Source organism: Esox lucius, chromosome 16 (genome assembly GCF_011004845.1).
Source record: "Esox lucius isolate fEsoLuc1 chromosome 16, fEsoLuc1.pri, whole genome shotgun sequence".
In the NCBI taxonomy this organism is placed as follows: domain Eukaryota; kingdom Metazoa; phylum Chordata; class Actinopteri; order Esociformes; family Esocidae; genus Esox; species Esox lucius.
The window spans coordinates 11,024,534-11,048,636 of NC_047584.1; the positions used below are offsets into that span (position 1 = coordinate 11,024,534).

General features: G+C 45.5%; 1 protein-coding gene across 31 annotated transcripts in view; it reads right to left on the reverse strand.

Moving 5' to 3' along the window:
- The window catches only part of clasp1a (cytoplasmic linker associated protein 1a), a 72,159-nt gene that overhangs the window by 24,151 nt on the left and 23,905 nt on the right, over window positions 1–24,103 (reverse strand). For 27 of the 31 annotated variants that reach the window (XM_010879752.4, XM_010879754.4, XM_010879751.4 and 24 more), the window contains 11 exons: window positions 23,395–23,465; window positions 6,720–6,943; window positions 6,544–6,636; window positions 6,284–6,429; window positions 6,034–6,169; window positions 5,729–5,799; window positions 5,572–5,631; window positions 4,984–5,061; window positions 4,479–4,646; window positions 3,863–3,909; window positions 1,876–2,049 (listed from right to left, as the gene is read on the reverse strand). In XM_010879752.4, coding sequence (XP_010878054.2) covers window positions 1,876–2,049; window positions 3,863–3,909; window positions 4,479–4,646; window positions 4,984–5,061; window positions 5,572–5,631; window positions 5,729–5,799; window positions 6,034–6,169; window positions 6,284–6,429; window positions 6,544–6,636; window positions 6,720–6,943; window positions 23,395–23,465 — 1,268 coding nt within the window. Of the gene's footprint in view, window positions 1–1,875; window positions 2,050–3,862; window positions 3,910–4,478; window positions 4,647–4,983; window positions 5,062–5,571; window positions 5,632–5,728; window positions 5,800–6,033; window positions 6,170–6,283; window positions 6,430–6,543; window positions 6,637–6,719; window positions 6,944–7,887; window positions 7,983–20,550; window positions 20,787–21,285; window positions 21,423–23,394; window positions 23,466–24,103 lie in introns of those variants that run through there. The other 4 variants (XM_010879768.4, XM_010879769.5, XM_020054795.2 and 1 more) reach the window with 4 other exon arrangements.

Below are 24,103 nucleotides of genomic sequence, written 5' to 3' on the forward strand. Positions count from 1 at the left end.
GTGTGAACAGAACATGCATTATGTTGTTATATTTGCCACTGGCCGTTTTAACAGCTTGTTAGCCAGTAATAGGCTTACTAGTATCTACTAACTTGCTATTTGGAATAGTCATAAGAATTGAAAAATTGTGAGACTGAAGATGAACTTGAAAGACTGAAGATGAACTTGAAAGACTGAAGATGAACTTGAAAGACTGAAGATGAACTTGAAACTGCCAAAGCTATTTCATTTCATGGCACAACAACGCTCATTTTTCTTTCACTCATGAAAGACATTGACACAATAACTATCAATATAAGTGACGATAACTGACTTTCTCATAAAGAGAAAAGACGGGAGAATCATGGAAACCCCTCCTCTTTTCCTGTGTAATTGGTTGTGATCTACTGTATATTACCCCAAAAAGCATGCACGGTTGCGTACTTCAAAGATCCACCAGAAACAGTTGTAATATAACCATAAACTATTTTATTTAAGGCTTCCTATAACATGGCTTCTGAAGGTTGTGGCCAGCAAAGTTTGTTTCTGTCCTGAACAAATCCTTATGCATAATTAGCTTTGACTGCGGCGAGACTTGAACATTGGTCCTCTGCGTGGGAGTCCGTGTCTCTAACCACTACGCTATTTAACAAGGGTAAGTAATTTGCTCTTCTTGGTCGGCTCCACTTACGCGGTCTGGCAAAAATAAGATACAGTATATATAACATGTATAACATTTTGTTGGAAATAGCGTCAGTCCATTTAACCTAAGTAGCTAACTAGCAGAACAACACCTAAAGGCCCAAAGTAGCTATCAAGTAACAACTGACAGCTGGGCTGATGATGATGATGATGCGGATTCATGTCTAGAATGAATCCGCATCATCATCATCATCATCCCCCATACAAGACATTAGAACTTCACAGGTGCTCTTGAAAGTTCACCCTCAAAAGAACGTGAGAAGACAGAACATATGCACGCATTTTGAAACCCAGTTTAGAGGGATTGGATGCAGCCATGTTCTGGTTCATTAGTTTACAGACAAATTCAGGGCCTTTCTCATCTGCAAAATTGTGCATTTTTTATGTTCCTCTTCAGAGCACAGCTTAATGATTTCTTACTTAAAACCATCAACATTCATTAATATGCACCATCCTGCCGTAAAAGCCAGTAGTTTTCACATTAAAATGTCCTCATTAAGACCTCATGGAGACTTTGAGTAATGACTGTTGAAGAAGTGACACCGTTTTAACATATTGGCTGCTATATGTGGTGGTTAGGGCGTGGCGCGGGCGGTGTGTGGTGGTCAGGGCGTGGCGCGGGCGGTGTGTGGTGGTGAGGGCGTGGCGCGGGCGGTGTGTGGTGGTCAGGGCGTGGCGCGAGCGGTGTGTGGTGGATAGAGTGTGGCGCGGGCGGTGTGTGGTGGTTAGGGCGTGGCGCGGGCGGTGTGTGGTGGTCAGGGCGTGGCGCGGGCGGTGTGGTGGTTAGGGCGTGGCGCAGGCGTTATGTGGTGGTTAGGGAGTGGCGCGGTTGGTGCCTGTTGGTTAGGGTGTGGCGCAGTCGTGGGCGCTGTGTGGTGGTTAGGGTGTGGCGCACGCGTGGCTGGTGTGTGGTGGTTAGGGTGTGGTGCGGGCAGTGTGTTAGTTAGGGCGTGGGCAGTGTGTGGTGGTTACAGCATGGCACGGAGGGTGTGTGGTGGTTAAGGCGTAGTGTGGACAGTGTGTGGTGGTTAGGGCTTGGCAAGGACGTGTGTGGCGTGTGGTGGATAGGGCATGGCGTGGGCGGTGTGTGGTGGTGAGGGCGTGGCGCGGGCGGTGTGTGGTGGTTAGGGCGTAGCGCGGGCGGTGTGTGATGGTTAGGGCGTGGCGCGGACGCCGGCGGTGTGCGCGGTTTACCTAGAGAAGCGTAGGACCCTGGGGGCAGAGCAGCCGCTGAGCTGAAGGGAGAAGCTGAGGGCACAGTGACCAGCCGGGATTTGGCACTGGCCGCGGCGTTCACGTCGATGTCACTGCGGGAACGCTGGAGTGAACCGCTGGGGTTGGAGTTCACCCTGGAAGTCACAATCTTGCCTGCCGAGGGGGCGAGGAAGTTGAAATACAGTTGTGCTCATAAGTTTGCATACCCTGGCAGAGATTGTGAAATGATGGCATTGATTTTGAAAATATGACTGATCATGCAAAAACATATAAATATATTTAAGGATAGTGATCATATGAAGCCATTTATTATCACATAGCTGTTTGGCTCCTTTTTAAATCATAACAGAAATCACCCAAATAGCCCTGATCAAAAGTTAACATACCCTTGAACATTTGGCCTTGTTACAGACACACAAGGTGACACACACAGGAAAAAATTTCAATTAAAGGTGAATTTTTTCACACACCTGTGGCTTTTTAAATTGCAATTAGTGTCTGTGTATAAACAGTCAATGAGTTTGTTAGCTCTCATGTGGATGCACTGAGCAGGCTAGATAATGAGCCATGGGGAGCAGAAAAGAACTGTCAAAAGACCTGCGTAACAAGGTAATGGAACTTTATAAAGATGGAAAATGATATAAAAAGATATCCAAAGCCTTGCAAATGCCAGTCAGTACTATTCAATCACTTTTAAAGAAGTGGAACATTTGGGGATCTCTTGATTACCAGCCAAGGTCAGGTAGACCAAGAAAGATTTCAGCCAAAACCGGAAGAAGAATTGTTCGGGATACAAAGAAAACCCAGAGGTAACCTGGAAAAAGGTGTGGTTGTTTCAAGGAGCACAATACGACAACACTTGAACAAAAATGAGCTGCATGGTCAAGTTGCCAGTGTTGGCTTCTGGCTCTTTTGCAGAATCAGGGGGAGAAGTCAGGGGGAGAAGCGTTCCTTGTTGTTTATTCACAAAATATAGTACTGTACTATATGTCTGTACTATAATACACCTATATTATCAGGAAAATACATGCTTTCTCACACCAGAAAGAAGCCTTTACTGCGCTAATGCCAAAAAAAAAACCTGGTTACTGTAATTTGGAGTGACAAGACCAAAATAGAGCTTTATGGTCACAACCATAAGCGCTATGTTTGAAGAGGGGTCAACAAGGCCTATAGTGAACAGAATATCATCCCCACTGTGATGAATGGTAGTGGCTCACTGATGTTTTGGGGAAATGTGAGCTCTAAAGGCACAAGGAATCTTGTGAAAATTGATGAATGCAGTATGTTATCAGAAAATACTGGCAGACAATTTGCATTCTTCTGCATGAAAGCTGCGCATGGGAGATTCTTGGACTTTCCAGCATGACAATGACCCTAAGCAAAAGGCCACGTTGACCCTCCAGTGGTTACAGCAGAAAAAGGTGAAGGTTCTGGAGTGGCCATCACAGTCTCCTGACCTTAATATCATCAAGCCACTCTGGGGAGATCCCAAACGTGTGGTTCATGCAAGACGACCGAAGACTTTGCATGACCTGCAGGCATTTTGCCAAGTCGAATGGGCAGCTACACCCCCTGCAAGAATTTGGGGCCTCATAGACAACAATTACAAAAGACTGCACGCTGTCATTGATGCTAAAGTGGGCAATACACAATATTAAGAACTAAGGGTATGCAGACTTTTGAAAAGGGGTCAGTTCATTTAATTCTTTGTTGCCATGTTTTGTTTTATGATTGTCCCATTCTGTTATAACCTACAGTTGAATGTGAATCCCATAAGAAATAAAAGACATATGTTTTGCCTGCTCACTCATGTTTTCTTTCCAAATGGTGCATATATTACCAACTCTCCAAGGGCATGCAAACTTTCGAGCACAACTCTAGCAATTTCTAGTAATTTCTCATAAAGAACGCGTAGGAAAAAGGTGGTCTGGAACTGAAGAGATGAAGTGAGGTGTCATCTTACCCCGGGACATGCTGCCTCCCATCACGCTCTTGACAGACGGGGGACGGCTGAGGAGAGGACACCAGTAAGAGGTTAAGGCCCGTCATCTCCATCATCATCTCCATCATCATCTCCATCATCAGAACACTTCAGACTCCCGGGATGAGGAGCATTTGGTGAAAACCCATTGTCTGTCTCGGAGGGAGATGACATCACCCTGTCCAAATCCCAAGCCGGGACTTACCGGAACAGACGCTGTGTGCCAGTGGTTCATGGTGTGTGAGATCACTAAGCGTCAGCTCACTGAGCGGCCAACTCAATCAATATAATCAGTGCCGGTGTTTTTCCTAATCCAGCAATGACTGCTATCAGCGAGGTAGCTGGATACATTAGTGGCGTCTTCAAATCAATGTTAACTACCCCTTTAATATCTCCTTCCATACATCATCATGAATCATAGCCACATTTCCCTGAGGAAGGTAAGAAGAAAATGATGGACAGACCCGGGAAGAGAGAAGGGGAACAGATAGAGGGATGAGGAAATTGAATGGGTACAGTATCTAGTGGACGGATGAGGGGAGAGGTAGATGGATGGGTCTCTAAATGTAGGGAAGAGGTTGATGGATGAGTAACTTACTTGAGGCTCTCCTGAGAGGAGGAGGACGAGCGGTCGGATTGTGGGAGGGAAATTATGCTGTCAGAACTCTTCAGGTGGGACTGTAGAGCCTTCTGATAGGTCGACTCTAGAGCCTGGAACAGATGCTCCGCCTCCCGGCTGTAGTGGCCATGGAAACCCCAATAACATCTATGAGGGAGGGAAAGGTTGGAGTCAGAGGTCACATAAAGGTCCAAGAGGTCACAGACCCTGAGTACACCAACAAAATGATCAGCATGGCCGCACACAGTCCTAATGACACCACCAGAAGAAGTGAGACAATTCTAGCAGAGTCATTAATACTTTTCATATCAGTACTGGAATCCAGGACACAAAAAGATGAAATATTACTCCACGTTTGGATCTACACGTGTGGGTCACAAATTCCCAAAGCAATATATTACCCATTACCGAACTGCAAATTCATTGTTTCAACAAAGACAAATTCAGACTCAAGCGCCAAGCAAACAACCATCGACCAACTCACTTTCTGGCGACTGATCTGGCCTCCGAATCGGCATCGTGGATCCCTTTCTTGATGGTCTCGGTGAGAACAGCCACGTGCCTGGACGGGTAGTAAGGAAACATGACAGACACCAATTCAGGCACAGCAGCCAGGACACCACAGCTACACCAGCTGAGAGGACACAGAGACCTCCTCATTCCCCCGGGATTCTGGATGACACCCTCTCTCTCTAGTATCCCGTAGCTCTTCTATTACTCCAGTCCCCTCGTCTACAGTGGGAATGTGACCACGCGGCACGCTCTCCACATGCTTTTAAACCCTCGGCGGGGGACACATCCGTCAGGGTTCTGATAGTGACGGCCCTCTCCGATTCTCCGCCGTCATCAATCCATTGGACGAGGCTCATCAGTGGCCCGGTGAGCCAAAACACAACTACTTACAGCAAATGTCAAACGCCAGAGCGGGAGCCCCGCCTTCGCGAGCAAACGCCGGCTGAGCTCCTGAATGGAGCGGCGGGTTACCCAGAGCACGCTGCGGCGCATCACCATCTACACACCGGATAATGTGGTGTTAGCCTGTGGGACGGACGCTAAAACGGCAGCCGCTCACCTCTCCAGCGTGTGCGTCTGCCACTCCAGCAGTAACAGCTCCAAGAACTCATAACTGCGCCTGAAGAGAGAAGACACGGCGACAGTGAACGGCGTGTTTAGGGGGATTCCACGGCGAGCCCGGTTGACGCGGACGGCGGCCGAAATGCGGTAGCTACCTTCTGACGGCCACCGACTTGGACGTGCAGTTGCTGGTGATGATGGGGATGAGGCGTGGGTAGTGGGTGTGCTGGAAGAGAAGAGGAGGACAGGGTCGCCCGGACATCGTCAAACACGTGATAACTTCACCGTGTCTCAACAACGCGGACCATTTCACAACTGGACATTTGTCATAGAGAGGGACAAATAATTTACTTTCAGTTTGTTACATTGTATGAACCCCCTCATCCATTGTACCCCCTCATCCATTGTAAATGCCTTGCATATGACAGCCAGTGTGTGTGTGGGTGTGTGTGGTACTCACCCTTAGGATGAGCCGAATGGCGGCCACCCCGGACGTGGCCATGACTTTGGCACTGTTGGGCACCAGGTTGAGCAACGTGGGCATCAGGGTCTCGGCGCAGTGGTCAAACCTGTTGCCCATTAACGTGGACAGGTAGCTGGAGAGATTCCACATACACACAGTTGAAGCAGTAGCCGTGTCCAGACACGGTACACTTCCTTCACGGAAGGGAGAGGTTGGGCGAGGTGGTGCGACGTGTGGCGGTCCTTACCCCAACGTGATGCAGGCCTCTCGTACCACCTGGGACCGCAGGTCTTTGGCAGACAGCTTTAGCGGGGCCTCCAGGAGACGGAGCTGCTGAGGGAAGCTGTCGTAGTCCAGCGCCCCGGCCAGCAGCAGCGAACGCACCTTCTTCAGCTGGACGGGAGCAAACGCACGAGAACAGTTATGACGCTATCGTCCCAGCGATAACGCGCAGGGGGAAGGCCTCGCACGGGAATGGAGGCACTTGTGTTGTGGCAAGGTCCTTACAGCGGTAACTCTGTGCTCCCAGTCGTTTTTGTCGTCGGACAGAACGTCCCGGACTTTGGAGAGGTTGTCCTCCAGCTCTCTGTTGGAGTGGATCTGTTGACAAAAGGAGAGACGCGACAGGAGTGAGAACGATGCTTTAAGCCAGAGTGTACCATAAACACACACACTCAAGTTACCTGGACGGTAGGAACCTCTTCGAAAGCCTTGATGAAGTCCTCCTCGTCCACGGCACCTGCGGCGGCGTCTTTAGCGGAGATCTTGCCGGGGGCCGCGGCCGAGCTCGGCCTGCGGACGGAGGCGGCAGCTCCCGTCCGTCTCCCACCAGGGGGCGCCTTGGAGGAGGACGCAGAGGAGGAGGACCGGCCCCCGTCCACCGAGTCCTCATCGTCGAAGTTCTTATCTGCCAGGGGAGAGGAGAGGGGAGTTCATCTCAGTGACTTCAAAGTCTGCGACGGAGTCTTTTCTGCTTCCGTGACCTCGGAGTTGGGTTCACTGAGACGCACCGTAGGAGAAACAGTTCAATGACCTGGACATTGCTTATTTCCACTGGGTGAAACAGTGTGTCTTTATCCACCCATTTGCACCAGTGCAGCTAGTCTATCTAACCTGGATGGTGACAATGACACAAAAACAAGCCATCCTGTACAATCTCCAGTTCAGTTCACACAGGGATTACTATGACAGGAAAGCCTCAGAGTTGCTGTGAGCCAAGTCGGACTTATTTCTGTACGCTGGGACAGACAACAAGAGCCATGTTATTCTCAACATGAAATAAAGCAAGACAATAAAAGAGGATTTTGGCAACAAAGCTCTTCTCCAGAATCAGATGCATTTATGGATACTGTGTTTGTCTCAGTGTCCAGTATCAAGAAAAGTAGTATTGGAAGCCAAAGCTAACTAGCATTAGCACAACAAGTGGTGCATTATGGTATCTGCTTACAATGTAGCAGATAAAAGAGACTTCCGTTTATTGCCCCAAATGTATCCCTTAAGGGACAAGGTATGTAGCTTCGTTTTAACGGTTATTACTGGACCCCCATAGTAGTGATAATAACGGAATTATTTATAAAACACAAAACCAATCAGACCCAAGAAACACTGCTACAGGCAGACGGTGAGAGACACGCCCCGCTCACACAGCCCTGCCTCACTGTCCCTGACAAGCCCACCACTATTCAGCCCCAGATGAAAGCCAGCCTAGAAGCACCATGAAACAGATCATCTACAGACAGCCAGGCGTGGACAGGAGGGAATTTTAGAGAGACATTGGGTGAAAGAGAAGAGGGGAAAATAGGCATAGAAAGAGATCACGTGAAGAGATCAAATATAGAATGAGATTCTTACGAGCACAGATCTTCTTGCACACCAGCTTCCTCAGCAGCATGATCTACGGCACGCTCTCCAAAGCATATTCCTCACACGGTGTCAGCATCAGCAGTGTGTGTGTGTGTCTCTGTGTGTGTGTGGTTGACAGTGCTAGACCAGCTCCCCCTTAAGCCCCTCTGGCCAAGCTGTTAACCACAGTGCTGTGTGTGTGTGTGGCAGGAGGATGCTGCTGGCTCCTGCATGATTTGACATGTCTGTAGGAACACTGCTGACCACAGAGGGAGGGGAAGCGGCCAGTGCGTGTGATGTCACCTCGTTCCAGGCATTGGATGAAGGAAAAACAAAAACAAAGGATCCTAGCTGTTGTGGTCATCGGTCCAGGAAATGAGAACTGGTATTAATTACATAAAGGTAGTCTTCTTTTGTCTTTGTTCTTTATTTGCCACCAAACATCACACCAACAAACACCAACACTATGGATTTCAACATTACATCAGCATTATTCTATTCCATAAAGCCTCATTAGCATGCTGGGAATCTCGGCAATCACAATGTCACCATCTCCACCCACCTGGAGACAAGAAGCTTCGGTTCCAACATAACCAATTTGAAGCCCAAATCAGTTCTGCTTCGCATCAAGCTACTGAACCTAGGCACAGTTCACCTTGAGGCTCTAGGATCAATCCCCCTTTGAACAGAAAAGAGCTGGACCTCAAACATAAACTAGAAGGGGAAAATGTCCTGTTATGTATTCCCCCTTAAGGCAGCTAGTTCTAGCACCGCCTCCTCAGCTCCTTAGTGATGTTTATCTATCACAACAGTGAGATGAGGTTAGGGAATGCTGTGAAAGACATGGGATGATGATCAATCTTGACGCTGGGATCGCCCAACAATCCTACTTTGCTGACGGAACGCCTTCCATTTGCTTTCCACAGAGGCAAGCAGAGTTAGGGATGGCAGGGACACTGAGGAAACTGGTGGGATGATGGGTCAATCCTTTACTACCGCAGATGGATGAGTTCTCCAAAGAATCAATCATATAGATGGAATACCTTCCGTCTGTTTTGTTTCTCGACTGATGATGTAGAGGGTTTTAAACATGGCGACGGCACGAGTCTTGACAAATTATTGCGTCCCTGATAAAGATGAGCTTATATTATGATATTCCAACACGTGGAATACATTGATGGTCCAAGATATCCAACCAAACTTTCAATTTATAAATGTACTTCCCAAAAACCAATCATAACTATCAGAATCCGTGCATTCAGAACTGTGTGCTTCCTTCCCTCGCAAGGATAACGACAAAGGATCTTAGACCATCTGTCAGGACAGAATCATGCCAGATCCTTAAGTCCGCTAATATGATGGACTTCCCTCTTCAATTAAAATGTTTCAATGGGATTCCAGCACGGAGACAGAGATGGGCCGATGATATAGTTTGATTTTGTGGTCAATTCATTATTTCTTTGTGGATTCTGATGTTTACTTGGGGTTGTTGTATTACTGGAAGATCTATTTCTAGACAAGTTTTGGCCTCCTAGCAGAGGCTGCCAGGTTTTTGGTTGAAGTGTCCTGGTTCATGGTAGTTCATGATGCAGTTGACATTAATTAACAAGTGGCCCCAGGACAAGTGGAAGCCTAACAGCTCCATAACATCAAAGATTCACCACCATATTCTACATGAGGTATGAAGCTCCTTTAAAAAAAAAATATATGCCAAACCCATTGCTGGTGTGTATGGCCAAATATGTCTTTTTGTATAGTCTGGCCTTAACAGTTTAAATTCCAGCGCCAACACAGTTTAGCAAACCCCAGTCGTTTACATTTGTTGGTTGATATCAATGTTTGTTTGTGCCAACACGCTACTGGCAAATTGGCATTCAGGTGCCATCTAATTATAGATTGAGACTTGGTGACCCAAAGATGCAAACATGTTGTGGAACTCCAACTGAGGCCCTTGGATTGTTCTTCAGCCCCTGACAATCTCTTTCTGCTTGGGGGGAATACGAACCTGTATAGCACCTATTCCATTGGTTTTGAACTTCTAAATGATTGCAAGTTATTGCCTGAGCTACTCATTTTGTTGGTTTATTCCCTATAGCTGCCAATAATTTAGAGGGTGAGTTTAGTTAGAACGTTTCTGGCCAGAGAGCAAGGAAACAATAGCCATAGAAAAAAAGAATATCCATGATTACATTTAGGCTACAGAAACAGTGCACAAGAGACTCGTAAAAAGTCCTCCCAAACACCAGCTTGAAACACAGGCTGATTACTAAAACACATTTAGTCAAAACGCAAATCACGGTCATGCATTTAGTTTACAGAGACGGCGGCACTTAATCAAACACTGACACAAATGTCAAGCTGATTTATACACACATACAGGGAATAATTAAAACAGCAGGCAGAGATATGTGACTGACGCGCGCGGACACACACCCGGAGCGGAAACACATTAGGCTAGGATGTTAGTAGAGTGCTCGGTGACTCCACATCAGTCATCTTCCATGGCTGCCTGGCCAACAGAACGTTCCGGAAGCAACTGTGTTAAATGTGTATTGTATGACCGGACATCTTTCATCAAAGGATGGGGCAGGTAGAGTAGACAGGTACAAGTCTCTCTTCATGTTTGTTGATGACGGAAGGGGTAAGGCCTTAAGGAAGTCGCATGCTCCTTCGTTTCGTTTGCTAATCCAGTTAATGTGCTAAATTGAAACTGTGTGCGCTCATCCTGTCTCAAATGGCATTCCTTGAAAAAAACTTAGAAAGGAAGGAAAGCTTCAGTATTACTCTGGGACCACAGAGAGTAGGTAGTAGTCATATGGCTTGACCGAGGAAGAAACCCACATCATGGCTGTCGCTGCCAAAGTTGCCCAGTCACGATAAAAGGGCTCAAACTTCGATTACTAGACTTGAGTTACTCAAGGAAAAACATAAATACACACAAACCACACAAAGAAGACGCGTGAAATAACCAAACACACAAAGAAGACGAGCGAAACAACCAAACACATCACAAAATGCCATAATGATACCCACACACATCATTACAATTGGGAAGCATGCTATCAAAAGCTTTACTGGCTCCCTCTGCTGGTTGAGGTAAAACTGTATTAGTAATTTTGCATCAAATCATACTTTCTTCTTAAAGGCTTGCCGTGGGTTTCGAACCCACATCCCCTCAAGTGCCATTCTCAACTAGACAATCCGCACATGGTCCAGGACACATTCACATTGTGGGGCTGTAGCTGTCCGTCCCTGTATCCTTCAGGAAGTTCAACAGCTCGTGTCAACCAACCACCATAGCCTCACTCTCCCACTGTCAAACCTCCCCAACAGAACTGACCCCATTCTGACTGCTGCTGGAGTCTAGCTATCAAACGATATTGTGCAGGAAACAAACCGCTGGCTAGAGCTAGACAACCACATGGAAGAGAAAACAAAGCAGATGAGAGGACTAAGGGGGATCAATATACCTCTGTAGTGTAGACAATACACTAAAAATAAAGAGAAATAAAGAGAAAGGGGGTGTAGGAAAGAGAGAGAATTAAGAAAGAGAACGTTGGATGGATGCAGAAGGAGGTTGCCAAAATGCTGTAAACTGTCAACTAAATTATGGAAATGCTGTGTCATTGTAGTTGAAGGATTAGAATAAAAGACAGAATGACAAACACCAGCGTAGGAGGCTCACTGAAGGAGGCTGCTATAAGCACGAAGGACACTACCTGATATACCACCTAGATGGCGGAGTAGCTCCAGCAACTGGAGAAGCAGACAAGAATCCTCATTCTACTCTCAATGCAGCATCCTAGCTTCCTTGGCAGACAGTAATGGTAAACCTTAATATTTTATGTTACTTACGAAGCTCAGGTGATGTTTTTCTCCTGGTTGGCCTAAAGCTTTTAGAAGGGAAAGGCTTTTCTTTGGTTCCTTTAGATCAGGTTATGCAACTATACATTGCAGAAAACGGTATGCATGAATAATCTAGGAGTGCGTGAAACAAAAAAACAATATGCTCTTGCGACCATCTACGTGGAGCCATCTACGCTTAAGCCTTGTGCACACTGCCAGCGCTAGCGCTACAAAGAGACACGCTCCCATTCATTTCCAATGAGAGACAGCGATTCACGCCGACAGTGGGCGGAGCCACGCTCTGAGATAAAATCTTGGCAGCGACAGACGTTTTGCCGCCCACCTCCCAACTCCAGTTGAAAGTCTATGAGACCTTGGCCACCACCGCAGCCCGTGCAGGTGCCTTTAAGGCTAACGTTAGATTCATCCAATGCATGCGCGGCCCAAAATGCAATGCCTCTGCAACGCAGAGCTAACGCTCCGTTTCACTGCAAACGAACGTGGTGGCGGTGTACCGTAACGACACGTGGCTGGGGAAGGAGACACTGTGAGGACTGTTGTGTCATTCTGTTATTACCCTGGTATTTCATTACACTGACGACCTGGGGAATTAACAGGGACCTCTCAGCCAAAACAGCCACGTGTGACCGTCCCTGGCACTCTCAGACACCCGCGCATTCTAACACTCTGATGCTGTGGCGACCAAGCGCCAACGCAGGTCCACGTGCGCACATACATAACTACATCCATAAATTAAGCCTTTCATAATGTTCTCCTTCGGTTTGCCTATACTTTATAAAGTTCAAGAACTCACCAATTCCTCCTCTGGAGAAAGGCCAGACTACATTCAGGTGGATGAACAGCCCGGGGCTATGGAGCATAGCAAGCAGTGACATTCTAACAGGTAACGTTGGCATAAACGCTCCGGCCCAACAGGAAGCCATGACATCACTGTATGCCACATCTAGTCAATGTCGACACACCCCACCATGAGGCTTGAAACGGGCCGGAATTCAAGTCACAGGCAGACATTTGAAATCCAGCATGTGGATTAACGCAGGGGTCCCACAGAGAGGGGTGCAATCCGCCAGCAACGATGGGGTTTAGGGGGTTAGTAAATGAATAAGTTTGCCTGGTCTTCTTGCGGTCTTAGGCACTTGGCATGGGTGCCCGTGTGCGTAACTGAGTTAGAAGACAGAAGGGTGTGTTCCTTCCGGTGCGCAGTGATTCCGGCTTGGGGAGTTGCTACAATAAAAGCAGGGTTTTAGTCACAAATTTGAAATCACTAAATTGGGGGGTAAAAACATAAATGAAAACTATGAAGAAAAACTACAAAACCCTCTCCAAATTCTCAAATTAATCATTTTCCTCAAATTGTCAAGACAGCATAACTGTGTTTTTATTGAAAACACACTCACAAGCCACATTGCTATTAGTTACATCTAGTATCAGGTAGGACCCTTTTGCCTCTGTCCATGTAGGACAAGACAAGTAGGAGTTAACAGAATGACAACTATTAAAACAACTAACAGATTTTATTTCCTTGATTCAAGATTTACTTTCCAAATGGCGTGAAGCTTTATTGAATGATACAGCTTCTGTCCAACATAAACCTCCTGTCCTACTCTGCGGTTTGAAGACAAAGCCTACACACATCAGTACATCCACATTCTGTACTTGATAGTTATTTGGAAAATGTTCTCCAATTACCACACTTTGAACATCGGAAGTAGATTGTGTAGATGTATAGGGGAAAAGGAATTCAATACATGTGTAAAATGTAAGTGCAAGGCAAGAAAATGTGAAGACTACTCAAAGGTAGACATTCAGTAGCGAGTGTACTGGAAGGACAAACTTTGACAAAGGCAAGTACACGAAAAGCTTTAGTTCAGACAGTGCTATGACAAAACGGACAATAAAGCAGCGATCTGAAAAGTGACTCTAAAATGTCATTGGATAGACTGCAAATAAAGGCTATTCTTGTGTCTCTCAGATTGGTACTGAGAGACACATTACAGCCAGTTCAGTTGCTCTGGGTTTTAGGCTGTTTCAATGCATTTTTATGGGACCGCACAATAGCTTAACATGTCTGATTACACAGTAGCCATTCATTCTTTCTGCATGTCTGGCGCTTTTCTCACTCTGCATTTCTCTGTCTGTCTCTGCCTCTTCTGTCTGTCTGTCTCTCCCTCTCCTGTCTGTCCCTTCCTCTTCTTTGTCTGTCTCTCCCCCTTGTCTGTCTGTCTCGCTTCTCTTTCAGTCTTCATTCTCTGTTTGTCTTGCTTCTCTGTGCAATTTTGTATGTCTGTCTGTCAGACACACTTCAGTTAGTGTCTCTTCTCTGCATGTCTGACTGGCCCTTTTCCCTGTCTGACTCTTAACTGTCGGTTTCTGTTTCCTCTGTGTGTCTCTCGGCCTGCCCCTCTCTCCTCCCCTCTCTCCACTAAGAAGCATAAAGGTCTGACGCGGAGTCAATCATAAGGTTAAAGGGTTCTTTTGAGTGTCAGACCTCATTTCCCACTTACTTTTAATGTTGAAGCATTTTCCAGACAGTTGTTTTGGTCAAAGTTCAATTTCTGAGATATACTTGGTTGTCTAGTTGCCTGCACAAGCCACATAGGCCTACTGCAGTGATCAGACTCCCCCCAAAACACGCCCAGATTAAATTCTGAAGACTAAAATGTTTTTGGGGGACCTTTAGAATACATGACTTCTAAACTTCAGCCTTGGTACGTTAAGTGTTGTACCCCTCCCCTGACAAAATGGAGTAGACAGGTCGTCTCCTGCTTGTCTACACAGGCTGCGTTGCTATACATACTGAAATACGGATTAAACAGAGCTCTAGAGAGTGTCAACGCTATTAGCCTCGCTGGCTCTGTGGAATTATTAGGCTTTATTACACTGCACTGTGTACGTGGCTCTGCAAGGCTGTCAGAGCCTGGATTTAGAAAAGGTTTCTGAGGCAAGGGCAAAGCAAGAAGTGGACAAGGTTCAACAGATGAACATCTATGATTGTAATAATGGAAACAGTTAAGCTTTTTTGCATTGACATGCCTTAATAGACAAGGAAAACTTGAGATGGATGTGCGGTTTATCATGGGGATGTTCTGAAGCATTTATTTTGCTGTGTCTGTCAATGGCAGTATAGGCTATTTCTCATACAGGCTACTAAAATGCCAAATAAATGTCACAAATGGAACTTTGACCAAAACAACTGTCTGGATGATGCTTCAATACTAAAAGTCTGTGGACAGTTAGGGCTAACGTGCTAAAAACCATAATATTCCTTGAGGAAGAAAGACAGCAGCCATCCGTCAGTGAAGGCCACATGGCAGGCTGAAGGTTCATTGAAAACTGACAGGACTTTGAGATCCCTGAACCTATAGAAAGACTGACATGGATGGGTTTTGGAATATGAATAACTTTCTCGCATGTTATTTCTTTTGGCTGTATCAAGGCAATGACAGAGCTCTGTGCATCTGCACCTGACCTCTACGGCCGGCTAAAACCAGCCAAAGTTACAGTAATACAAAGGTAATGGAATAATGCAAATATCACATGAACTATGCATTTCTGTGTTGTGTAGATAGTTGTGGCAGGCCGTTCTCAGTCACATGGCCTTTGTATGCTCTCCCATTGGCAACAGCTTAAAATCCCCTCTATTTTGATGAGCTTTTAACTAGGGATACACCGATGAGAAAACTTGTGGGCAATACTGATAGCCGATATTCATATACCACAAACGGTCAATGCCCAAAATGTACCTGTGTAACCTGTGTAACCTGTGTAACCTGTGTAACCTGTGTAACCTGTGTACCCTGTGTACCCATGTACCCTGTGTACCGCGTGTATCCTGTGTACCCATGTACCCTGTGTACCCATGTACCCTGTGTACCTATGTAACCTGTGTACCTATGTAACCTGTGTACCTATGTAACCTGTGTACCCTGTGAACCTATGTAACCTGTGTAACTATGTAACATGTGTACCCTGTGTACCTATGTAACCTGTGTAACTATGTAACATGTGTACCCTGTGTACCCTGTGAACCTATGTAACTTGTGTAACTATGTAACATGTGTACCCTGTGTACCTATGTAACCTGTGTACCTATGTAACCTGTGTACCCTGTGAACCTATGTAACTATGTAACATGTGTAACTATGTAACATGTGTACCCTGTGTACCTATGTAACCTGTGTACCTATGTAACCTGTGTACCTATGTAACATGTGTACCCTGTGTACCTATGTAACCTGTGTACCTGTGTAACGTGTGTACCTATGTAACCTGGGTACCTGTGTAACCTGTGTACCTATGTAACCTGTGTACCTATGTAACCTGTGTACCTATGTAACCTGTGTACCCTGTGTAACCTGTGTACCTATGTAACCTGTGTACCTATGTAACCTGTGTACCTATGTAACCTGTGTACCCTGTGAACCTATGTAACTATGTAACATGTGTAACTATGTAACATGTGTACCCTGTGTACCTATGTAACCTGTGTACCTATGTAACCTGTGTAACCTATGTAACCTATGTAACCTGTGTAACCTGTGTACCTATGTAACCTGTGTACCCTGTGTACCTATGTAACCTGTGTACCCTGTGTAACGTGTGTACCCTGTGTACCTATGTAACCTGTGTAACCTGTGTACCCTGTGTAACGCGTGTACCCTGTGTAACGGGTGTACCTATGTAACCTGTGTACCTATGTAACCTGTGTAACGGGTGTACCCTGTGTAACGGGTGTACCCTGTGTAACGTGTGTACCTATGTAACCTGTGTACCCTGTGTAACATGTGTACCCTGTGTAACGGGTGTACCTGTGTACCCTGGCCTGAAATGAATTAAAATGTTGCTTCTGATGATTCTTCTTATTTCTACAAACGTAAATGAAATCATACTAAATCTTATCATATATTTTAATAACAAAATACTCTCCAAAATAAGTCTGATAATGAAGGGAAAATGTATAAATGACATGTTAAATACACTGTCCCTTTCTGTAAGAGAACACTATACAATGCCTTGAAGCATGAATGTATAAATGACATGTTAAATACACTGTCCCTTTCTGTAAGAGAACACTATACAATGCCTTGAAGCATGAATGTATAAATGACATGTTAAATACACTGTCCCTTTCTGTAAGAGAACACTATACAATGACTTGTTAGCTGCAGTTTAGTTAAAACATGCGTAAACATGTTAAAGTATCTTGTGCTGGAAATGAATCTTTCAACAATCCCCTCCAGTAGGCTATTGTACTGCACACATTGTTACTGCACGCCATCTCTCTCCCCCTACTGGACAACATGCACACTCTGAAGTTGCTCGTAAGGCAGGTCGGCATAGTGTGTGCTGGATTATTTGGCTGGCTCCAACGACGAGGACAGTGTGCTCAAGTCACACATGAATACAACAGCACCAGGGGCTCAACAACCTTAAGAACAGTGTTGTAACTTGACAGATTATCTATGAACCAGAAAACTACAAATCATGTGTCTGATGAAAAGTTGATGTCAGGATTTGTTTTTGTTGCTGTGGCGAGTCTGGTTTTGTCATTCCAGAGCTCCACGGTAAAATGAACACAATTGTGTGGAAAGCACAATTGGTTTGACATAATAGGGCAAATTTTAAGCAATTGGCCAATAGTGATGATTCCATTTTTGCCCATTATCAGCTGATACATCGGTGCATTGCCAAGTTCCCCATCTCCAGCAGTCTATGGCTGAACAGCTGAAAATCGATGGGAAAGTTAAACAATTGTCTTCGTAGGTCCAACGTTTAATATAATTGATTCAGAATAATATTTATTCGGTCGATAGAGTGCAGGGAGAAGATGACAGACAACAAGGCTGTGAGTTACGTATTGACAGCCATTTACTAGGAGCAGGCAGAGATAAACAGGACGGTTTATTTATATAGTTTATTTATATAGGATGAACCAAAATTTAACCAGGAATTCCGCATGTCATTGCCACCCTATCAGATTCATGATTGCCAATGGTGACTAAGTAACAAAGACAGATCTGCTGCCGTTACAATTGTACTAGTAGAAAGGGCTTGTTTTTCATGTTCCCTGACACTGGGATTGGGAATGTAAAGCGTGAGCAGTGACCACACACACACACAGTAATGTTACAATTGTGCTGACGCTGAGGAATTAGGCGTTGACAGAGCTGCTCATGCTCTGGTAAGACCCTGCACACTCTCACACACTTCTAAAAGAACACTAGGCCCGCATGGGCAGATGGCCATGCACAGAATCCACGGGGTTGGCAACCTCAAGGACAGAGCAGGAAGCGTACAAATGGGCCATTCAGAGTTTCTTTATTGTCGCTGATTTCAGCCTAGCTTACTCTCTGTAATCCAAAACAACTCACACCATTCAAGGTCCATCACATGAAAACCAACATTTTTCTCTAATTCCACTTCACATTCAACATCACACTTCCCAGTGATGGGTTTTTTTGAGACAATAAAAGCCACATAGACTTTGAATCAATAGGCTATATTACACTATGGTTCAACTCTCGACTAGCCGATCCATGTAAAATATTGTTGCTACTAGCCCTTCAATTCTAGCGCTTGCATTTGGCCTAATAATCTGGAAGTGGATGAATGGGTGTGGGTTATTTTCACCAGAGCTCATATGTCCACCTTTCACACACTAAAATGGGATGTCCACTTTTCACACATACACTCACACAACCTATCTTAACTCCTGTCACCAACCCAACTAACCCGGCGACCAGCAGCAGAATAGTGACCGGAATGGTTTTCTTTTCTAATATTTTATGATATGAAAGTGGCAGAGTTGAAGATTAGGGAAAACCTTTCTGCTAGGCATCCAAAGTCAGCTCTTGTGTCTCATTCTAAAAGAGCCATCAGCCCACTAATTGATAATGACATACGTTGGCAACTATTCTTCCTCATCAATGTCATCAATTGCATCAATTCATTGCTAACGTCCTAGTGATTTTCCACTAACCAAACATAGTAGAGTCTAGAAAGCACAACAGAGAGCTGCAGGACAACAATATAAGGTCAACTTTTCAGATGTCTTCTGCCTGAAGCAACAAACACAACTTTTTAAGGACAAGGCAAAATGCAGCTTGACCTGATCCAAGCCAGCCATATACTCCTGTTTGGGCCAATGGGGGGGGTCATGCCATTCTGAGTTAGCAGGGCGTGGCACAAAAAGAACCTGCCATGATCCATCACCTCTGTGGAAATGTGGGGTGGTAGGAGGTGGGGTTGTGGGCCATCCCATCTACCGTCTGGCCTAAAAAGGTCAATACCCCAGGGAGTAGCTCCAACACTGTCAGCAGGAAACAGACTGACATCCAATGTTTATATAACTGTACAGTAAATAGCCTACTCTCTCCAAAACACCACCACCTACACCACCATCGTCATCTCTTTATGCTGCAAAGAGCTGCAACATCCAGTGTGTGTGTGTGTGTGTGTGTGTGTGTGTGTGTGTGTGTGCGCTCGTGTATGTGCGTGTGTGTATGACGCAGCTTGCACCATTCAATCCTCTGAGAGTGGGATGTGATTAAAAGTGTTTTTGGGAATATATATGCCTCTGTTTTTCCTCTACTTCCTCTAGAGTTACCATCTCCTCTGCTGTCCCTGTCAAGAACCGCAGCACATAAATAAGCATACACAGCATCATGGAAAAGTGTTCTGAACAAGTCATGAAGAAAAAGTAATAGATGAAAAAAGGAGGCGTTCTGGCACGGGTACAGAGAACATGTTATATCATGATTGTGTTAAGATATGGTAAAGGGAACCGACACAAGATGAGGCACACTGCCGGTGTTCTGGTTAACCAGAAGGGGTGCGGTGGCGCCACAATACCATACATCATCAAACAGAATATCACGATGTGAAACTGACGATCCTTCACCCAACCACCAGTATCTATTCCGCAGACAGAAATGGAACTAACACAGTTTTTAAATAATACACCCGCAGAAAGACGAGGACACAGAGAGGACCTTGTAGTTCTAACCACATCTAATGTACAGTGGACCCCCAGGGGCTAACATAACAAGGACGCTTTCTACAGAAAGCATCAACTGACATGTTCCACATACAGCACAAATGACAGTGACTTGGCTAGGACCCCTCATCCAGAAACAGGAAGAACTAATACACCAATGTCAGACTTCTCATTGCTTCATGTAGTGAATTCCTATGGTCCTCAAGAATAAACCCTGCAGGTTCCAATGGAGAGTTTCATCCTGGACAACTCAATACAATACATGTAGCCTAGATCGACTACGAAGCAAAACACGTGACATAAAGCACCCTCAACATTGCTTTGACGTATAGGATGAGCTGAAGTTTAAGCGAGTCATGGGATTAGGCAAGCAGCAAGCACGTAGCATCTTATCACCAGAAGAGCGGAAGCCAAAATAGACACTGAGTAAGAGTCAGCCAGAGGGTGAGATATTTCTCATCAACTGCAGAGAGGCATGAAATACTATGTTCAATGCTCTGTTTGAAATGCCAACAAGGGAATAGTCATACATTGTATATAAAGATGTCGGTTTTATCAAACACAATATAAACTCAGGCCACTGTTCAATTCCTGAAAAACATCACGTTGGAGCATTGTGTCACAATATTCACAATAATGACTAGGCAAGAATTTATGATTTTCTTTCCACTACAAAACACTGCCCCCATTCCTCTCTAACAGTAGCAATTCTAAATAGGCCAAGAGGTGTGTAGAGAGAGAGAGAGGTGCTAAAACCATGAGCCCCCGGAGTTCTACATGATCTGTGATATTAAATGACATGCTCTTACCTTCCCCTGTTGTCATAGTGCAAAGACTTTCTTCTAGGGAGAAGAGAGTAAGAAGGCAGTGGGAATTTGGCTTTACGTCTGCGTATCTCCTTCTCACTCTGCTCTGCTCCCCCCTCCCTCACGCTCTCTCTGCTCCTGCTTTCGTCTGGTGTCTACCGTACCTCACGGCAATGCCCTCCCTCTCTAGGACGCCAGATTCAGGTTGCAGAGGCTGCCCCATTTTGGGCTTCTGGCTGAAAAACGGCACTCCTATCAGTAGCCAAAAGGCTGGCATGAGAGTCCACTGAGAGATTTGTTTTAAGGCAGCTGACATGTGACTGTCTTTCCCCTCTCTCTAAGGAAAGCCCAGGCACTGACACCTCAGGAGTCAGAATGGTTCAACACCATTTCCTAACATATCTCTCTACTAGGAAGATGATTTGCTAAAGCCTCCATTTCCGGTCAACTGATTGACTTGTAGTAGATCCATCGGACCCAGGAAATGCTGATCCTTCATTCGTACACTCAGAGGAAAAACTTTGTTGAAGTACATTGGAGGGGGAGGATACTGTATGCGTTTTCCTCCTGACAAGTATGTAATTGTGCGTCTTCCAACTATGCCACCCTAATGACTGGTTAGCAATGAAAATAACTTTGTCCTCAGACCAACAGAAAAATAATGGTTGTTCCTTTAAGGTAAGATGGAAGATGCAAAAAGGCTGCCGTTAGTCTGATAAGAATGAAAGAGTTTAGTACCTTCAGTTGTGTATCTTCGCTGTCTATCAGGGAGCATTCTGATCCAGGCAACAGCTAGCGAGCCAATACACAGCACCAATGCAGGCTGGAAACAATACTTTCTAATTGTTCATGTTGAGGCAGTCCTGTCCTGTTTCAGTCAGGTCTGTTCCGTTTGGTATAATGAACAGGAGCCATGTCTCAGAGTTTGCAGTGAAATATCCTCATTACCGTCTTCTGTTGACTACACTACTGCTGTTTGTCTCCAAGCCAAACCCCCCCACACACAAACACACACAACCACACAAACACCACCTTCCAGAGAGCTGTGCACCAAGTTGCAAGTTGAATGCACAATCCTCATCATCACCCTCTGATCAGAAAAAATGAATTAGTTTGAACCCTTAGAGGGAAAAAAACAAGACTGCACAAAGATGAAAATGAATGGTTTAAGAAATTACATGAGAATAATCGATTACAGACTCGATTACAGGCATTTAAAGACTGAAGGTGAGGTTGGAGTCCTAACAATGCCTAACAAAGAGAGCCCTTTCCTCCATTTGAAAGGACTCACAGGAGCACAGGCTTTAGGCAGAGCGTCTTGTTAATGCTGTGACGCAAAAGGTCTACATTAAATAGAATATATTCCTCTGTTACCCGTCAGGGTGATTTGATTGACATTACTGATTTCTCGTCTTTCTCAGTAAAGATCTCGGTCCGTAGTAACTATCGTTGAGGGTAAAGTTATTGAGGACATGAAAAGCTGTAAATGCTGAGCAGTTTCTGCCATTCGCCTCCACTCAGCCATTCTACCCCTGCTGTAAACATATTCCATACCCAGTCAGCTGGAATGTGAAGGACTCAGCAAGTCCCTACCCCTACAGAGAGAGCTCACAGCTCTGTTCACACACACAGTGAACACAAAACCTCCTGTAAAAACAATTGAGACACACTTATTAAAGACCGGTATGTACCACACACACACACACACACACACACACAAAATACAACACTACACACTTGAAGGGATTACAGCTAATGCTAGGATCTGATCAGGTTTGGCTACATTGAGGAAATGCGACATCTGAGGCTCAGTGGAGGCTGCCCTCCTGTGGGGAAACATGTCCACTCAAGCCCCAGGCTCTCCGTCTGGCCCTCGGGCCTCCTTTCAAGCACACTCAAACCCACACGCTGGTGTGACGTCCGTGGAGAGCGGACACAGCTCGGGCTGACGCAGCCAGAGAGAACGGGAAAAACAGAGGAGGAAGACGGAAGTGTGGGAAAGAATGAGGACTTTGTGAAAATACGAATTGTTTCCGAGCACAGTGGCTGCCCTAGTTCTCTCACATGGATGAGAAAACAACAACAACACTGTTTATTCACCCCCGTCCCAAATCCACAACACGTGGGTTTGTGGAAGTACAAAAGCACATTAAGGACAGATATTTCCTATTTAAGCAAATATCTTCATGCTTTTGTTCGAAATTAGCCTCAGCTCAAAAGATGTACAAGGTGAGCTCTAGTGTGTTTAGTTCCCTCAACCCACAGAGAGAATTACCTATATATTCATTAGGTTTGGGTATTGGCAAGTACCTTGCGATACGATATATATCACGATACACGTTACGATATCGCAACTGAATCATGATACTTACTGAAATGCTAAAGAAAACTTCAAATAATATTAGGCTATATACTTTAAAGGACAATCTTTAGCTAATCCCCATTAGCTTTTATAGATGATAATGGGAAGTATGTGGCGTACATCGTTTGTTAGCCGACTACACAGCAACTGCAACGCTTTCTATTACAAGACTGAGCAGGCAACCATTTGGGCTCCACGGCTGATGTGCTTGTTACCCCAACAGGGTTGCTGTTGTCATGTAAAAGATATTCACAGCATCAAATATGGACAAGACTAAATGTATAGCCACAATGTATTCCTTACTCACCTTGACATCATTATCACTAGAAGAGCAATGACGTTTCTAACCTCGTATGTTGTGACCCCTTTGGTGCTAGATCAAACAGCAAGCATAGACAGAACCCCCCCAGAAGCCAACGCAGTCAGTCGCCTCCGCAACACAAACCAACAGAACTGGCCATGGGTCCAGAGGCTGCTTCACTCACCTGAACCGGAGGACGGGATCATGTTCCCCGATCTTTGGACTTCATCGAATCTGCTGAAGATTACATTCAACCTGCAGAGGGCAGATAAAGGAGGTTACATTCAACATGCAGAGGGCAGATACAGGAGGTTACATTCAACCTGCAGAGGGCAGATACAGGAGGTTACATTCAACCTGCAGAGGGCAGATACAGGAGGTTACATTCAACCTGCAGAGGGCAGATAAAGGAGGTTACATTCAACCTGCAGAGGGCAGATACAGGAGGTTACATTCAACCTGCAGAGGGCAGATACAGGAGGTTACATTCAACCTGCAGAGGGCAGATACAGGAGGTTACATTCAACCTGCAGAGGGCAGATACAGGAGGTTACATTCAACCTGCAGAGGGCAGAAACAGGAGGTTACATTCAACCTGCAGAGGGCAGATACAGGAGGTTACATTCAACCTGCAGAGGGCAGATACAGGAGGTTACATTCAACCTGCAGAGGGCAGATACAGGAGGTTACATTCAACCTGCAGAGGGCAGAAACAGGAGGTTACATTCAACCTGCAGAGGGCAGATACAGGAGGTTACATTCAACCTGCAGAGGGCAGATACAGGAGGTTACATTCAACCTGCAGAGGGCAGAAACAGGAGGTTACATTCAACCTGCAGAGGGCAGAAACAGGAGGTTACATTCAACCTGCAGAGGGCAGATACAGGAGGTTA